Source organism: Leucopleurus acutus (genome assembly GCF_964270905.1).
Source record: "Leucopleurus acutus genome assembly, chromosome: 20".
In the NCBI taxonomy this organism is placed as follows: Eukaryota; Metazoa; Chordata; class Mammalia; order Artiodactyla; family Delphinidae; genus Leucopleurus; species Leucopleurus acutus.
The window spans coordinates 2,056,603-2,072,042 of record NC_139162.1 but is presented as its reverse complement, the minus strand read 5'-3'; the positions used below and the strand labels follow the sequence as shown (position 1 = coordinate 2,072,042).

At 57.4% G+C, this 15,440-nt stretch overlaps 1 protein-coding gene across 1 annotated transcript in view; it reads left to right on the top strand.

Annotated features, from left to right (window-relative positions):
• Nucleotides 1-3,424: 3,424 nt before the first annotated feature.
• JPH3 (junctophilin 3) overlaps nt 3,425-15,440 on the top strand; it is a gene marked incomplete at its 5' end in the record, with an annotated part of 81,452 nt that continues 69,436 nt past the window's right edge. The window contains one exon of the mRNA XM_082862505.1: nt 3,425-3,806. Coding sequence (XP_082718631.1) covers nt 3,425-3,806 — 382 coding nt within the window. The remainder of the gene's footprint in view (nt 3,807-15,440) is intronic.

Below are 15,440 nucleotides of genomic sequence, written 5' to 3'. Positions count from 1 at the left end.
CATAGGCACATTCAAGGAGACAAACGGGAAACTATAGATTGCAGCTCAGGTCTCTGAAGGAAACACATGGGCTTCGGTGGAGGTGAGAGGGAGGCATTCTTTATATAGGGAAAACAGGAAGCCTTTCTGGAGCTGAAACCGGAAAACTTCCCGGTCCCAGGAAGAGGGAGTGGGCATAGGAAATGGCAGTGCACACCCTGGAGGCTGGCAAAGCAGACAGCTTGGGCTGGAATCCTGCTTAATCAATATCTTCCCTTTGGCCAGGCACTTCCCCGAGCGGGCTTTAACCTGGTCATTGTGGAAGCCCAGGTCACCTGAGGAGTTACCCGTGGAGTCACTAACGTGAGCTGTTCACCCCAGAGCCTGGTGCACAGAACCGTGAAATTCCTCATGGTGGTCTGGCTTTTTGTTCCTTCTCCCTGGCTTGTGTTTTGAGATTGCTGGGTGGTACTGTGTTTATAGCCTTGGACAGTTTCCTCCAAAGTGAAATCAATACCGCCAGCCCTACTTTATGGGAGAATGATTTCCAAATTGCACAAAATGAATGCCTCTAATATCTGCATTTCAGGGAAGAGAGTCTGTCGCTGTTGGAGCTAATCTGAGAGGAGGCAGGGTCATGGGGGGGGCGTGTTTGGAATTGCCTGGGGGAAGGGTATGCATTAGCCAGAGGTAGAAGGTGCTGACCAGTAATTGCTCGGAACCAATCACCCTTTCCCAGCGAGATCTCAGTTGCAATCCACTGCTTGTGTGAGGAAGGGCTGCTGAATCAGCAAAAGAGAGCTTGGAAATAAAATGAAAGAAAGTGCAGACTGTCCAAGAGAAACGGCAGTTTTATGTCAGCAGTGTTGAGGGAAGCAGGCTGAAGGCTGGGCATCCCATGTAGAAAGCCGTGACCTTTGCTGGGGGCTGGGCTTCTCATAACACCACTTGCCACTTCTTGAGCGCCTATTGCACTGGGCGCTCAGCTGAGCTGAGTTCTCACAGCGACCTGATGGGAATTGCCCAAAGCCACACAGCTGCTGGGCCATGGAGGCGGGATTTGAATCTGAATCTTGAGCAAAGTCTGCAGCCCTTTCCCTTACACATTCGTGATATCTTATTTTTCATTTACACCGAACAGCCGTGAGATACTATGTTATATCCATTTAGAAAGAAAAAAAAAATAAATGCAGACCTAAGTCTGATAACACCGAGTTTTAGCCAGAAAGTGGAGAATCAGAAGTGCAGTGCACTGCAGGGTGAGAAGGAAATTGCTCCAGGTGTTCCGGAGAGCCATTTGGCAACGTCCATTAAGTCCAAGATGTGCTCTCCCCAAGAATTCCACCCCTAGGAGTTTAGCAAAACCTTCCGGAGAGTACAGGGAGGCGCCACCTAGAAGGTGCATTGAATCACTGTAACTGCAAAGTCACAAAGCAAAACTGAAAACTCCCTAATTGTCCCTCTGCAGGGGGCTGGTAAAGAGAGGACTGCCCTGCAGGCTGGTGGCCCTTTAGGGAGGGGGCTTTGGTGCGCAGGTCAAGACAAGAAGTTGAGCGTGAACTCTGGGAGAAGGAGGAGGGGCTAGTTTTCCAGTGAGAGCCCGTTTGGCCAAAGGTGGGAACAGTGCTGGCAGGCGGTGTGAGCAGGGCCCCTGGCTAGTGGTGACTTCAAAGTGTAGCTCTTTTGGCGTCCTAAATCTCAGCTCCAAGGCCTGTCTTGCAATTCCTGAGTCTGCTCGGCCCGAGTCACCCCCTGCACTCCAACGAGCCCCGACCCTGTGCAGTCTCCCCCCGCAGCACTCGGGTGCTGCCGTTTGCCCAACACGTTCCGGGAGAGCTGGGAACTCGGGCTCCTGCCTACGGATTTATGGGCCAGGAAATGCATTTCAAATTGGTCCCAGGATACTCGGATCCAGGAATCAGACACCATCTCTTGGGGGTGGGGGATGGGAGTATGTGTGGAGAGAGACCTAATAACGCCCGAGTGGCGATCCCACTTGCTCCCCCAAAGCACAACCGCTCCCGGGATGGGGGGCTACCTGTTGGCCAGGGCGCGGGGGAGGGACGGAATTTGGGTGTCTTTACTCCAAGGTATGTGCGTGTAGCCGGACTTTCTCTTAATTTATGGGGCGGGGCTAATCTCCAAATACCAGTTTTCTAAGGCGAGCATCACCCTTCCCCCAAAGGTGGACCCGAACTGCCTGTAAGGAAAAAGGACGGATCATTTGTCGTAGAGAAAACCACCTGTGGTCCGCCAAAAGCCTCTTCAGTCAAGTCAGGGCCAGGCGTCGCAGGCGGGAACCGGGCGCGAGGGGCGAGGCTCGGGGTGGGGGAGCCGAAACATGCGGGGCGCCCCCGGCCCACCCTGGGCGTGCTGTGCAGGGCTTCACCTCGCAGCTCCCGGGAGGGGGCAGAGAGCGCCCTGGGTGCTGGGCGCCTTCCCGTTACGCAGTTCCTGTCCCTTTAAATCCAAGTCCCGGGAAAGGGGGGCTGGGGCGCCCCGGCTGGACCCCTATTTCCAGGCTGGCCCGAGCAAGAGGGGAAGGCGGGCGGGCGGGGCGCCTGGGGCCTCCGCCTGCGCCACGCGCCCTAGACTAGGAGGAGCAGCTCCCCTCTCCAGGCAGCCGGCGCGCTGGGGGCGGGGGGCCGGGCGGGGGCGCGCGCGCGGGCGGGGTGCGGGGGCGCGCGCGCGGGCGGGGCGCGGGCTACGGGCGCGCGCCGCGCCGGCCCGAGCGCGCGAGCCGGCCCCGGAGCGCACGCCGCCGCTGCCGCCCGCCGCCCGCCGCCCGCCGCCCGCCGCCGCCGCCGCCGCCGCCGCCGCCGCCGCCGCCGCCTCCCGACCAGCCGCATTGCTGCTGCCGCCGCCGCCCGGCCCGGCCCGCGGCCCCCAATATGGTGCAGCCGCCCGCGCCGCCGCCCGTGCCGCCGCCGCCCGCGGGCCCCGCCGCCGCCCTCGGGCGCCCGCAGCGCGGCAGCCGCAGGTGGGGGACTGCGCCCCAGGCCTGAGCTCCGCTGTCCCCGCCCGGCCTGCGCGGCCAGCCCGGCGGGCTCGCCTCCGAGGGGCACTTGCAGCTGAGGTGGAGCCGTTTGCACCAGACGCTCCTGCTCCTGCCCCCTCCCTCCCCCTCCCCTCCCCTCCCCTCCCCCGCCCTCCTCCCCTCCGGTCCTGTCTCCAGCGGGAGCGCGAGACGCTGGTCAGGCTCCGCGGCGCAGCTCGAAAATGAATAATCGCCCCCAATTGACTTAAATTCCACCGAAGCCGGCGCCGCGGCCGCCCGCCGACCGGGACCTGCTCGCTGTGTTTTTTGCTTTCTCCATTCTTCCTTTAAAAAAAAAAAAAAAAGCAAAACAAAACCAGCCAGCCAGCCAACCAAGACTCCGGTTTGTTGATCGCCTTTTTTTTTTTTTTTTCACCGTTTGCGGGATTTGCAAACCGAGTTACATGCATGTCCAGTGGGGGTAGGTTTAATTTTGACGATGGAGGGTCCTACTGTGGAGGCTGGGAGGACGGCAAGGCGCACGGCCATGGCGTCTGCACCGGCCCCAAGGGCCAAGGCGAATACACCGGCTCGTGGAGCCACGGCTTCGAGGTACTGGGCGTCTACACCTGGCCCAGCGGCAACACGTACCAGGGCACTTGGGCGCAGGGCAAGCGCCACGGCATCGGCCTGGAGAGCAAGGGGAAGTGGGTGTACAAGGGCGAGTGGACGCACGGATTTAAGGGGCGCTACGGGGTGCGGGAGTGCACGGGCAACGGGGCCAAGTACGAAGGGACCTGGAGCAACGGGCTGCAGGACGGCTACGGCACCGAGACCTACTCCGATGGAGGTAGGTGCGCTGGGCGCGCGGGGGCTGGCGGAGGAGGGACCTTCTTCTCTTGCCTCTTCTGTTTATCTCTGGGGAAGTCCAGCTTTTCCCTCCAGAGGGCCGTGGGCACCTGGGGCATTTCCTGGGGCTCCCTGGAGGCCACAGCGGCCTTGGCTACAGGTTGCCCCACTGCCTGGCGGGGGACAGTGCCCCTGTGCTAGCTGAAGGGTGTTGGGGGCTTTCCAGGAGCAGTGCCAGGCCCGGGAGCCGCGGAGCTGAGCAGTGTCAGTGCATCGTCCAAGAGGAGGCCGGAAAGGCCAGACTGGGCCCGCGGCCTCCTCCGGTACCCAGCAAGGGCGCAGGGGGGCTGGGAGAGGGCCCCCTCCCCTTGTTGGCAAAGCTCCCTGGGTGTCGGCCTCTGGGAGTCAGGCCCCAGCTCTGCTGCTTGTTTTCCTGCGGTGCCGACGGGCCTCCCTTAGTCTTGATCAACCCAAGCCAATGGAAAGAGAGTGGCTGGGAGAGCTAGAGGCGGGGGCTGCAAACCCAAACCATCACAACAAGGCAATAAACTTCTAGGTGGTTGGACGCGGGCTAGCACTGCCGGAGCAGGCTGCTGAGGGGAGGAGGGAGGGAGGCCCATCTGTTTAGCGCGAGCCCAGGAAGCTCGCCTTTCAGTGGCTGAATCATTTTCACCATTAGTTTAGGGGCGCTCTGTGCCTTCATCCTAAGATGCCACCACATTCCCGGCTGGAAGCCAGAGCGCTGCCCGCCTGCCCACCCGCCGCCGCGGCTGTAGGATGGTTTCTGTGCGGGGAGCCCTGGCCAGCTTTGCGGCTGTCCCCCCTCCCCCCGTCCCAGACGGTCCGGTGTCCACTCCTCGGGGCCTCTGAGAGGCGTGGAGCATTTGCTGTTTCTGCAAGCCAGACCCCAAACGAGCCTGCTCTCTAGAGGCTCCCTCCCCCACCTAGGAGCTCATCCCCAGAAGTGGCTCCATGGCTCCCCAGGAATTTTTCAGGCACGCCTGGGAAAGCAGTGGGGCCCAGGGGGGACTTGCGTGCTTCGGCACAGAGATCACGAGCGTACGTGTGGTCTCCTGCTCGCTGCCTCCGAGTTAAACACCTGCTTCCCGGCCACATCCACAAGTGACGGAGGGCTGGAGAGTAATTATTACTTTGGCTTATACAGCCGGGAGGCAGGGTTCGTTATTCGCCCGAGGGGAGGAGGCGTGGGGGGCAGTTACTTATATAACGCTCTTGCCTGTCAAAGCCGTGGCGCCCCGTCCCAGGCGGCCTCTTCTGTGCTGTTGTTGTTTTCCTGGAGTGGGTTGGAGAGCTTCCCTGACCCTGGGGCGCTGGGGCAGGCTGAGCAGACGGCCCTCCCTGGGTTCTAGGCCGCGTGTGTGTGCGTGTGCGTGTGTGTGTGTGCGCGGGTGCGTGTGTGTTTGTGTGCGCGCGCACGCACGCTCAGGCACGGCAAGGCCCAGGCGCAGATGTGGGTGGCTGAGGTGGGCGGCCGAGCAGCTTGGCGCTCCCAGCTGGGCTCTTTGGGAACCCGGAGACCGTTGTCACCCAGGGGCTCTGGTCTGGCCGCTAGGCAGATCCGTCCCTCCAGAGGTGCTCCCAGCTGTGCCTGTGCCTAGAGACTGGAGCTTGGGAGGAGAGGAGTCCCGGTCCCTCTGGAGCTCAGCAGAGTGTCTGAGAGTGAGGTCCAGCACCCCAGTCGGCCCACCTTCCCCAGAAATCTTCAGTGGCCAACAGAATTCTATGCTCCGTTCCACAGACATCTACTGAGTGCCTACTCTGAGCAGGTGGTCGGGGCTCTGGGAGAACAGTAGACGGAGAGCTGTGCCCTCGCGGAACTTCCATTTCAGAGGGAAGGGTGGTAATTTCGCTGTGAAGGCTGGGAGGGGAGGGTCTGATTCTGGGGCTGGGCGTGAGCGTAGGAGCAGATGCGTCGTTGTGAGGAGTGCTGCCGTCGTTGGGTGGACATCCTTGGGTCTCTACCCGCCATTCAACCGGCTGCGCCGCGTCCACTCCCTAAAGCACTTCCGTCTGCACTGTGTTGCTTGAGTCTCCCACGTTGGAGGGGCAAGGGTCATATCCATCACAGACAGAGCCAGGGAGGCCCCGGAGCCCCCGAGGCAGGGTAGAACCCCCAGCCTTTGGTGGCAGAGTCGAGGGCTTGAACCCCGATCTGTCCAGGGTGGGGCCCTCTTTCCTCACATCACACCACCTGTATGCCAGCCGAGGCAGGCACACAGATGCAGGGCGCCCGGCCGACTGCTGCCTTTTGGTTGGCAACAGGGCATGATGGAAAGTCGAATTGACCTTTCTGGCCTGGAATAATCAGGCCCAGACATCTGGGGCCACTTTTCTGGAACGTGGTCCCCGCTCCTCATTAGGAAGGAGGGAACTGTTGAGAATGTTTGCCCTCAAGCAGCGCGTGGGGTGAGCAGAGCCGACATGGGGTGTCGTAATCTGCCAGAACGGAACGGTGGGCCTCCTCGCCTGCTCCCAAGTCAGCTGGCGGGCGGAGAGGGCAGGTAGAGCCTTCATGAGTTCACGGTCCTGACTCCAGTCCTACTCTTCCTTTGCACAAGGAGTGGGAATGTTGGGCCCGCGTCAGCAGAGCTCCCGAACTTCAGCCCAGCTCCCAGTGCTGACTTGGGGAAGTGGTGATTTTCATGAATAATGCACCGACGGCAAATGGAGTCTGCATTTAGCTGGCATTGGTATGGAATCCATTTCAGCTGGGGACACTTCTGCCAACGCCCCCTCCTCCAGGTTCCTCCTCCCCCGGGCGCAAGGCATGCATTGCTCACTAAAGTGAGCTGAGCGGCCTTCACTGTCTGTCAGGTGGCCCCGCATTGACGGTGAGGCCTGAGGGCCCAGGGTGGCCAGAGCACATGCTGTGGGGTTGGCATCCGTTGGGCTTGAATCCCAGGGGTGCCTTTGCTCTGCTCTGTGACCTTGGGCAAGTTACTTAACTTCTCTGCGCTTCTGTTTCTGAAGCTGTACAAAGGGCTGATAATAACTGTGAAGTAGGTGGAGATTAATTGAGGCGGTGTACACGTCAATGCCAGGAATAGAGTAAGCATTCGTTATTATTTAACCCTGTTTTATTATTACAGTTCATATGTGATGAATGTCACTTACAGTGATCATTATTAGAACCAACAGCCAGACATGACGATGATGATAGTGAAAATGATAATAAATGGCAATGTTCAGCACTTGCTGTGTGCCGAGCATGGGGCTGGTGTATGTATAATTACAGCACTCAATCCCTGTACCTCTCCGGGCTTGGTTTTCTCCGTCCTCCCATTTCCCACATTGGGAAGCTGAGTCTCAGAGGAGCCAGATGAGTTGGCTGGCGAACGCTGGGCGGCACCAGGATTCACGCTCAGGGCAGCGGTTCCAGATCCCGTGCTCCTGTGTGGAACACCTGTCTCTAAACTCCCTCGTGCAAAACTCCCTCCTTGTTCCTTCCTCTTCCTCCGTACCCGTTCTCCTCTGGGTGCAGCAGAGGAGTTGGAGGCAGATGCACACGGGCAGACACCACACCCAGGCCCTCTTGTCTGCCCGCTGGACCCCTGCTTTGCTGTACAGGTAAATATTTCCTGCTGGGTGCCATGCACACAGGATCCCACGGACCAAAAGTTACCCCCCCCCACAAATAAAACCCTCCCACAGCCCGAAAGATATGAGTCATTGCACACACCCGGCCGCTCCCCCTCAGTTACAGATTCCGTTCACCGGCCCAGATCCCTCAGCCCACACACGAATCACACACGCCCACAGTCAAAATTCAGATTCCCCGGTGCCTGCGCGCACACACAGTACACCTGTCACCCAGAGATGGTTTCCACCCTGTCTTCCAAAACACAGCCATGTGCATCCTCCAGCTTTGTTCGATTGCCAGGTACTCCAGATCCCTCCCAGCTCCAGCTCCTGAGAAGCAGCTCTCCCTGTAAAGGGAGGGTGCCAGCCTCGGAGCAGGGCTCAGATACAGATGACTCGAGGCTTTGTTTCCACTTTAAATACACGTTTAGGCAGTTAATGCCCCCTTGAAGGGGGAAAAACCCTCATCCAAAGTCAGTGACCACTGGTCGTGTTTTCGGTGCTTGGCCAGGAATATGTGAAAAGTAAACTGTTCTGTTTTTTTTTTAATCCAAATGCTCAATTAGGAGGAAGCAGGTCCATGGACACGGGTATTACGCCAATAGGAACTCATTGCAGAAACAAAAGGCAATTGGAGATAAAAGCATCTCCTCAGAGAGCCTTTCAGGCCCTTTGGGGAGGGAGAAGTCTCCATGAGGTGAAAGGAGAGGGGAAAGCAAGTAACTAGTTCTTTGTTGCCAGAAATAGCTGAGAAAGGAGTGTGGCTGAAAACTCCCCCCATCCAGCACAGCCCCGGGGCGATGTAAGGAGCTTCATATTAGGAAGCCTAACTGGGCTGGTGAGGAACTAAGTATCAGCATCCTCCGAAAATAGCCCTCCGCCGGCTGGCTAGTGAGTAGCCCTCGCTGACGCTAACAGTTCGCGCAGCAAACCCGGGGAAAGGGGGCCGTGCGCCCATCTTCCCTGAGGATGCCGTGGAGAGAGGACGCCCCTGGGGGAAAATGGTGATGGTGGCAGTAGGGGGTGGGCCAGGAACGTCTGCCCTTTCTCTTCAAGACTGTTTCTTCCTCATCTTCTGCCAGGCCTCCACAGCTCGAAAGACGGCTAGCTATCAACCATGAGCTGATAATTCTGTATAAAACATTCCTTAGGTCCTTAAATGTCAGCAAGAGATTAGATTTGTGAGCCCTGGAAGAGAGGATGATGTTTGCTTGAATTTTCTGCCGTGGTCCATCCCTTCTTGGATTAGCCACTCCCCAATTTGTAGTTTCCTGACTTGTGAAAGGTCACGTGGTCAATGAAGGTGGCACTGCAAGGGGTCCTGGCCCCGCCGAACAGGCCCTGTGGACTGGAGGAAGGGACCGGCTCTCCCATCATTCCGGAGAGGAGCTGTCCCTTCAGCACCTTGGAGAGCGCCCCCCGCAAACTGCCTGGGCTGCCAGGGAGCCGCCTTGCTCTAATTGCTCCGGGCATCTCTTCCCGCCAGTACCGGCAAGTGACCACCTGGCCCTGACCCCTCCACACTCGGCCACCAGAAGTCTTCCTGCTCCCGCTCTTTCAGTGTGTGGGTTCCGTGCTCCATGAAACACCACTACTGGGGGTGTTTGTTTTTCACCCCAATCCTATCAGTCTTTTCTGAAAAAGTTGAGTGCCTTCTAGATGTCTCCTGGTGAACCAAGAGAGCATTTCCCAGCTAGGGGAGGCAGCTTTGGGGTGGGGTCTTTTATTAGGACTCATGGAAATAAAACCTGAGGTTTATTTCTGCCTTAGGTTGTGTGTGCTCAGTTCCTGTGGGTGTACAGGGGTTATAAGTGCACACCAGGGACATCCCTGGCGGTCCAGTGGTTAAGACTTCGTGCTTCCACTGCAGGGGGCATGGGTTAGACCCCTGGTCAGAGAACTAAGATCCCGCATGCCACGCAGTGTGGCAAAAAAAAAAAAAAAAAGGGCACACCAAAGGCAGCAAAGGAACGATTTTGTCTGTAGCAGCGAATGAAAGACTGTTTTGCTTCTGTTCTCTTTAAACGGGCATCAACGGATTAGTCATCTACACCAACCCTGCCCAATCTGTATGTGGCTATTTGAATTTGAATTTAAATTAATTACAATGAAATGAAATTGAGAGACTCGGCGCTTCCGTCACACTAAGCCACATTGCAAGCACTCAAGTGCCACTGTGACTCGTGACCACCACCCTGGACAGTGCGGAGACAGAACATTTCTGTCATCACACAAAGTCCTGTTGGACAGCGCTGGTGTGGAGTGTAAGAGTCACGCAGGAAGGGCTGTGTGTCTGCGCCGGTCACTGTTGAATGTCCGGTAACTAAAGTGGTACCAACATACAGTGGTCACTCACTAAATACTTGTGGAATGAATCAACTGTGCCAATGTAGTAGCGTTTCGTGATTTCATCCACTGTCGTCATTTCACACATCCATGTTGTTGCAAGAGCTTAGAACTGGATGTAGACAGTTAGAGGGGAATTTTAAAGCTCTTTAAAGCATTGCCATTACAATTCCCTGGTCAGTTTTGTTTTGTTATCAGCTCTGTCGTTGCTTATAGAGACTGACAGTGTGTTACATGAGTAAGGTGGATGGTTGAATACAGTGCATAATAGAGATAATGTCCTAATGCTGCGAGGCATTCATGGCCAGAAGACTTTTTTTTTTTTTTTTTTGCGGTACGCGGGCCTCTCACTGCTGTGGCCTCTCCCGTTGCGGAGCACAGGCTCCGGACGCGCAGGCTCAGCGGCCATGGCTCACAGGCCCAGCCGCTCCGCGGCATGTGGGATCTTCCCGGACCGGGGCACGAACCCGCGTCCCCTGCATCGGCAGGCGGACTCTCAAGCACTGCGCCACCAGGGAAGCCCCAGAAGACATTTTTGGAGCAGTCTAATGAGCAGCTTTCGTTGTAAAGTGCTAGGAAAGACGAGCAGAAAAATAAGCACCCTTTCATTTGCTCACTTTCTAAAGATCCCTTTTCCTGTTTGATTCATTCATTCACTGAGAAGCATTTACTATTTCCTACAGTGTTCAAGCCATAAAGACTGAAAAGCTCAGGTCCACTTTTGATGAATCCACCTGGCAGTCTTTGCTGAGCCTGACTCTGTGTCTTAGTTCATTTGGGCTGCCGTAACGGAATACCATGGATGGGGCAGGGGTTGGGGAGTTTTAAACAACAACATTCATTTCTCACAGTTCTGGAGGCTGAGAAGTCCCAGATCAAGGCCCTGGCAGATTTGGTGTTTGGTGAGGGCCTTCTGGGTTGCAGACTGCCACCTTCTCTGTGTCCTTACCTGAGGGGAGGGACAAAGGAGCTCTGTGGGGTCTCTTTCATAAAGGCACTGATCCCATCATGAGGGCTCCACCCTCATGACCTAATCACCTCCCAAAGCCTGTACCTCCTAACTCCATCACTTTGGGGGTTAGGATTTCAACGTATGGTTTGGTGGGGGGAGGACACAGAAATGCAGTCTAGGGGCTTCCCTGGTGGCGCAGTGGTTGCCGATGCAGGGGACACAGGTTCGTGCCTCGGTCTGGGAAGATCCCACATGCCGTGGAGCGGCTGGGCCCGTGACCCATGGCCGCTGAGCCTGCGCGTCCGGAGCCTGTGCTCCGCAACGGGAGAGGCCACAACAGTTAGAGGCCCGTGTACCGCACAAAAAAAATAAAAATAAAATAAAACACAAGAAACAGGAGGACGTGAGTTTTACCAAGAAGAATACGTAGCCTGTATGCAAAACTAAACTATGTAAAATAATTACGGGTTTCTTACGCCAGGCTTTGGGCGTCCCGAATGGAAGCACCACAGGTGAGAAGGGGCGGGAGAGACGTGTGTGTCCTTGAGTGAGCCGCAGAGACGTCCCTGGAGGGGCCCCTGAGCTGTGTCCGAATGACGGCGGGCAGGGTGGCTGTTACCCCAGGGCTGAAGTTGCTGACTTTGAAGGAGGCTTGTTCTCGGCCTCGGTTTTCTCATCTCTGCGATGGAGTCATAACAGTTTCTTCCATCTCCATCTCCCACCTTCGCGGGAATGTCAGAGGTGTTGATTGGAATGCAGGGAGGGCTCCCTGGTGCTTTTGGAGACCTCTGAACGAATCGAGGGGCAGTCTCCACGGCTGGTGCCGTCCTGCCACTGTCTGTTACTCGGGCCAGTGCGTCCCACACGTGAGTGTGTGTGAGAGTTGCCTGGGAGGTGTGCTACAACAGATTGCTGGCCCCCTGCTGAATTTCTGGGTCTGAGGTGTCGCCCAAGAATTTACTTTTCTTACAAGTTTCAGTTGATGCTGCTGCTGCTGGTCTGAGGACCCCACCCTTAGAACCACAGTGCTGGGCGGTGCCTCTTCACCCTGGCTGCCCAGTGGGACCACCGAGTATGGCTATCCCTGGAGTCTGTTAGAAATGCAGAGTCTCAGGCGCCCGCAGACCTGCAGGGCTGGACTCCACATGCTTGCAGGGCGCCCGGGTGGCTCTCGCGTGGGCAGCTCCGTTGTGGCGCGCTTGTCCCGATCTTGGCCGCTCACGGAGTCATCTTGGGTCCTTTGGGAAACGCTAGTGCCTGGGCCCCCCCCACACATGCTGACAGGGTGGCCTGGGTGTGGCCTGAGATTCTTTTTTAGAGTGTCCAGGTGATTCTGACATGTGTCTCAGGTTGACGGCCTCTTGCCCAGAGCATCCTCAGCCACATGTCGGAACCACTGGGACGGTTTCAGGGAGGGGCCCGTCTGGGTTCCACCCCGCACTGCTCCAGCCAGGATCTCGGACGGCGGCATCTGGCTTGGGTATGTGATAAAAGCAGGCAGGGCTGAGAGTCGCTGCTCTGGACAGAGTTTTTTAAAACTCTGGGCCAAGTGGCTCATGAAAATGAAAGAGACTGTAGCGTTCCCAAGCACCACATGTAAGTGCTGTTACGTTTCTGCTCTGTCAGCAGTGGCTTCCTCCTCTGTGTCTGTGTCTGCCCTTTGTTTCTTTTTTTAATATCTATTTGGTTGCACTAGGTCTTAGTTGTGGCAGGTGGGCTCCTTAGTTGCAGCTCCAGGGCTCCTTAGTTGCAGCTCACCAGCTCCCTAGTTGTGGCACGTGGGCTCCTCAGTTGTGGCATGCGAACTCCTAGTTGTGGCACGCATGTGGGATCTAGTTCCCTGACCAGGGATCGAACCCGGGCCCCCTGCATTGGGAGCACGGAGTCTTATCCACTGTGCCACCAGGAAAGTCCCTCCCCTTTGTTTCTTGTAAGGATGCCTCTTATTGGATTTCAGGCCCAGCCAAAATCCAGCGTGATCTCATCTCAAGAACTTTAAGTTCATTGAATCTGCAGAGACCCTTTTTCTAAATAAGGGCACATTCCCAGGTACCAGGGTTTAGGACATGGACATATCTTTTGGGGGACACTCTTCCACCCACTACCATGCCCTACAGGCTTCGGTTTGAACGTGCTCCGGGGTGCATACGTGTTAACTAGAATCCTAAAGCCAGGAGATTCCTCTGGAAGAAGGATAATCACTGTTTTTAACATCCACTTTGTCCCAAGTACTGGGCTGTGCACTTACCATAGATGTTCCTTCTTTTAGTCCTTAAATCAGTGCTTTGGGGTAAAGCGTGTGCTGTCATTTAAGGGATGATGAGAAGGTGAAGCGTGGCGAGTTCCGTGGCTTGACGAGGCCGCACAGCCGGGGGCAGTGGGCCTCGGCTGGCCCAGAGCCGCCCGTGGCACCTAGCGATGGCATTTCCCAATGGAGCAATCATTTCAGCGCCCACCCCTGACCTCACCCCATACCTTACTGTTGAGGAAGCTGAGGCCCAGAGGAGTCCAAGGTCTAACAGTGAAGCAGAGAAAGGGAAGGAAGACACATTCTTCTGAACCTGAGCCTTTGCTGGGCCTTTGCCCAGCCATGCATAAACTTGTGGGGTCTCCCAGACCCCTCTGAGAGCATTTGGAAGCTGTGGTCCTCCCCCAGGTGGCAGGCAAGTCCCTGTACTCGTGCGATGTTTTGTGGGCACCTCTGGGGGTCGAAGATTCCCTGAGACTTCTCCATGGACCCCGGATAAGAGCCCTTCCATCCTCCACGGATGTCCAAATGGGCCGAGATCCCACAGCCAGTGGGAAGTGGGAGCAGGGCCTGCGGAGTCCAAGGCGGAGGTCTGGAGCGGGCAGTGGGCCTCTCCCTGTCCCTCCTCTCCTGTGAGCGTGCTCGGTAGCTTCTCCTGGAGGACTCCTGGGTCCGCCCTTGCAGCCAACATCTGACGCTCTGACCTTCCTCCCATCCCACTCCCCCCAGCTCACCGCTGTCACTCTCAGGCCTGGCGAGTGTCTGGCCTTGAGCTGGGGAGCTGCGCAGGCTTCTCTCATGTGGTCTCCCTGTGAGAGAAGCATGACTCCCCCATTTTACAGGTGGGGAGCTGAGGCTCAGGCAGGCAGTGGAGATGGGAAATGCTGAAACGGGGCTGACCTTGCAGTCTCTGGGCTGATCGCCTAACCCCAGCCACCTGGACAGGCTCCCAGGCGAGAGCCCAGGGGCCTGCAGTGGGGCCATCTGACACAGGCAGTCCCAGGGACCACGCCTTGAGAAGCACCTGTCCCTCCTACCCCGCGAGCCAGCCTCTGCATCAGGGCTGAGGACGGCAGATGGGAGGAGGGGAGGCATTTCCAGGTGGGGGTGGGTGGCAGCCACACTGTGGGCAGGTCAATGGGGGAGGGTTTCAGGAACCAAGGGTGGCCAGGGGACCCCTCCCAGGAGTACCAGGCAGGATCTTACCTGGTAGGCCGGTGTCACAAACCCGGGCAGGCTTTGTCGGAGGCTGGTTGTAGGAGCCAAGCCGAGGGGCTGTGGGCCATGCAGCCAACCTGTGTGTGTGGCCTTTTCACAGCCCCACCCCTGGCCATGGGGTTGCTTACTGCTGAGTTCAGAGATGCAGCCGCAGTGGTTGACGTCCACTTTGGTGAGGGCGGTGTGTGGCACCAGGCGTGGCGCCCCTCTGCTGTCCCTTCTGGGCGCCCCGTGTGCACACACGCCTGTGCGCTGGCTCCCGTGGCCTCCACGCTCTGGAGGGCAGAGGCCCGTCTGTCAGGTTCCTGACTGCGGCCCCCGGTACGGCCGCAGCACCTGCAGCAGGGGGAAGCTCGGGGGACCATGGTTGGACGATGCATGAATGACACGCCATCAGAGAGCTGAGGATGTGAAGGGGCAGTGGTGTGGAGAGTGGGAGAACGAGCAGGTGGGGAGAACAGCACGTGCAAAGGCCCAGAGGCAGAGGCGTGGGCTGCAGCAGAGTGAGGGCAGAGGGTAAGGGGTCTGAGCACAGCTTCCGGGCCATGGGAAGGACGTTAGATTTTGTCCAGAGGCCAGGAAGGGCTCTGAAAGGTTTAAGCAGGACAGCAACGCGATCTGATGTTTGTCCTTTTGTAATTAAACGTTTTGTTTCCAGATAATTGTAGATTCATGTCCAGTTGTAAGAATAATACAGGGACGTCCCCGAGCCCTCCACCGCGTCTGCCCCAAGGGTAGCATCTTGCAAAACTCTAGTAGTGTTATAGCCCAAATGCCAACGTTGATACCGTCCGATGCAGAATATCCCATCACCACAGGGACCCCCGGTCCTCCTTTTATGGCCACACCCACTCCCCCCTCACCCCCGTGTCTCCTCAGCCTCCGGCAACCACTGATCTGTGCTCCATTTCTCATTTCAAGAGTGTTCTACAAATGTAGCCTCTGGGAGCACCTTTGCCGCTCGCCGTGCTTCTCTGGAGCCCGTCCAGGCCCTTGTTCCCGTCGACGGTCGGTTCCTTTTACTGCTCACCGTGCCCCGCAGAGCGGATGGGTCGCTGCCCCGTCACCGTCCGGGGCGTCTGGGATAGTTCCCGCGTGGGGCTGTTGGGAATACCCGCCGCTGCTAACTTTGACGTAGAGGCTCTGTGTGAACCTGAGTCTTCATTTCTCTGGGATAAATGCCCAGGGGTACGTTTGCTGGGCCGTGTGGCAGTTGTACAGTTGTGTTTGGATAATCACTCTGGCTGCTGGGTGGGGAAGGAAAGGGGGGC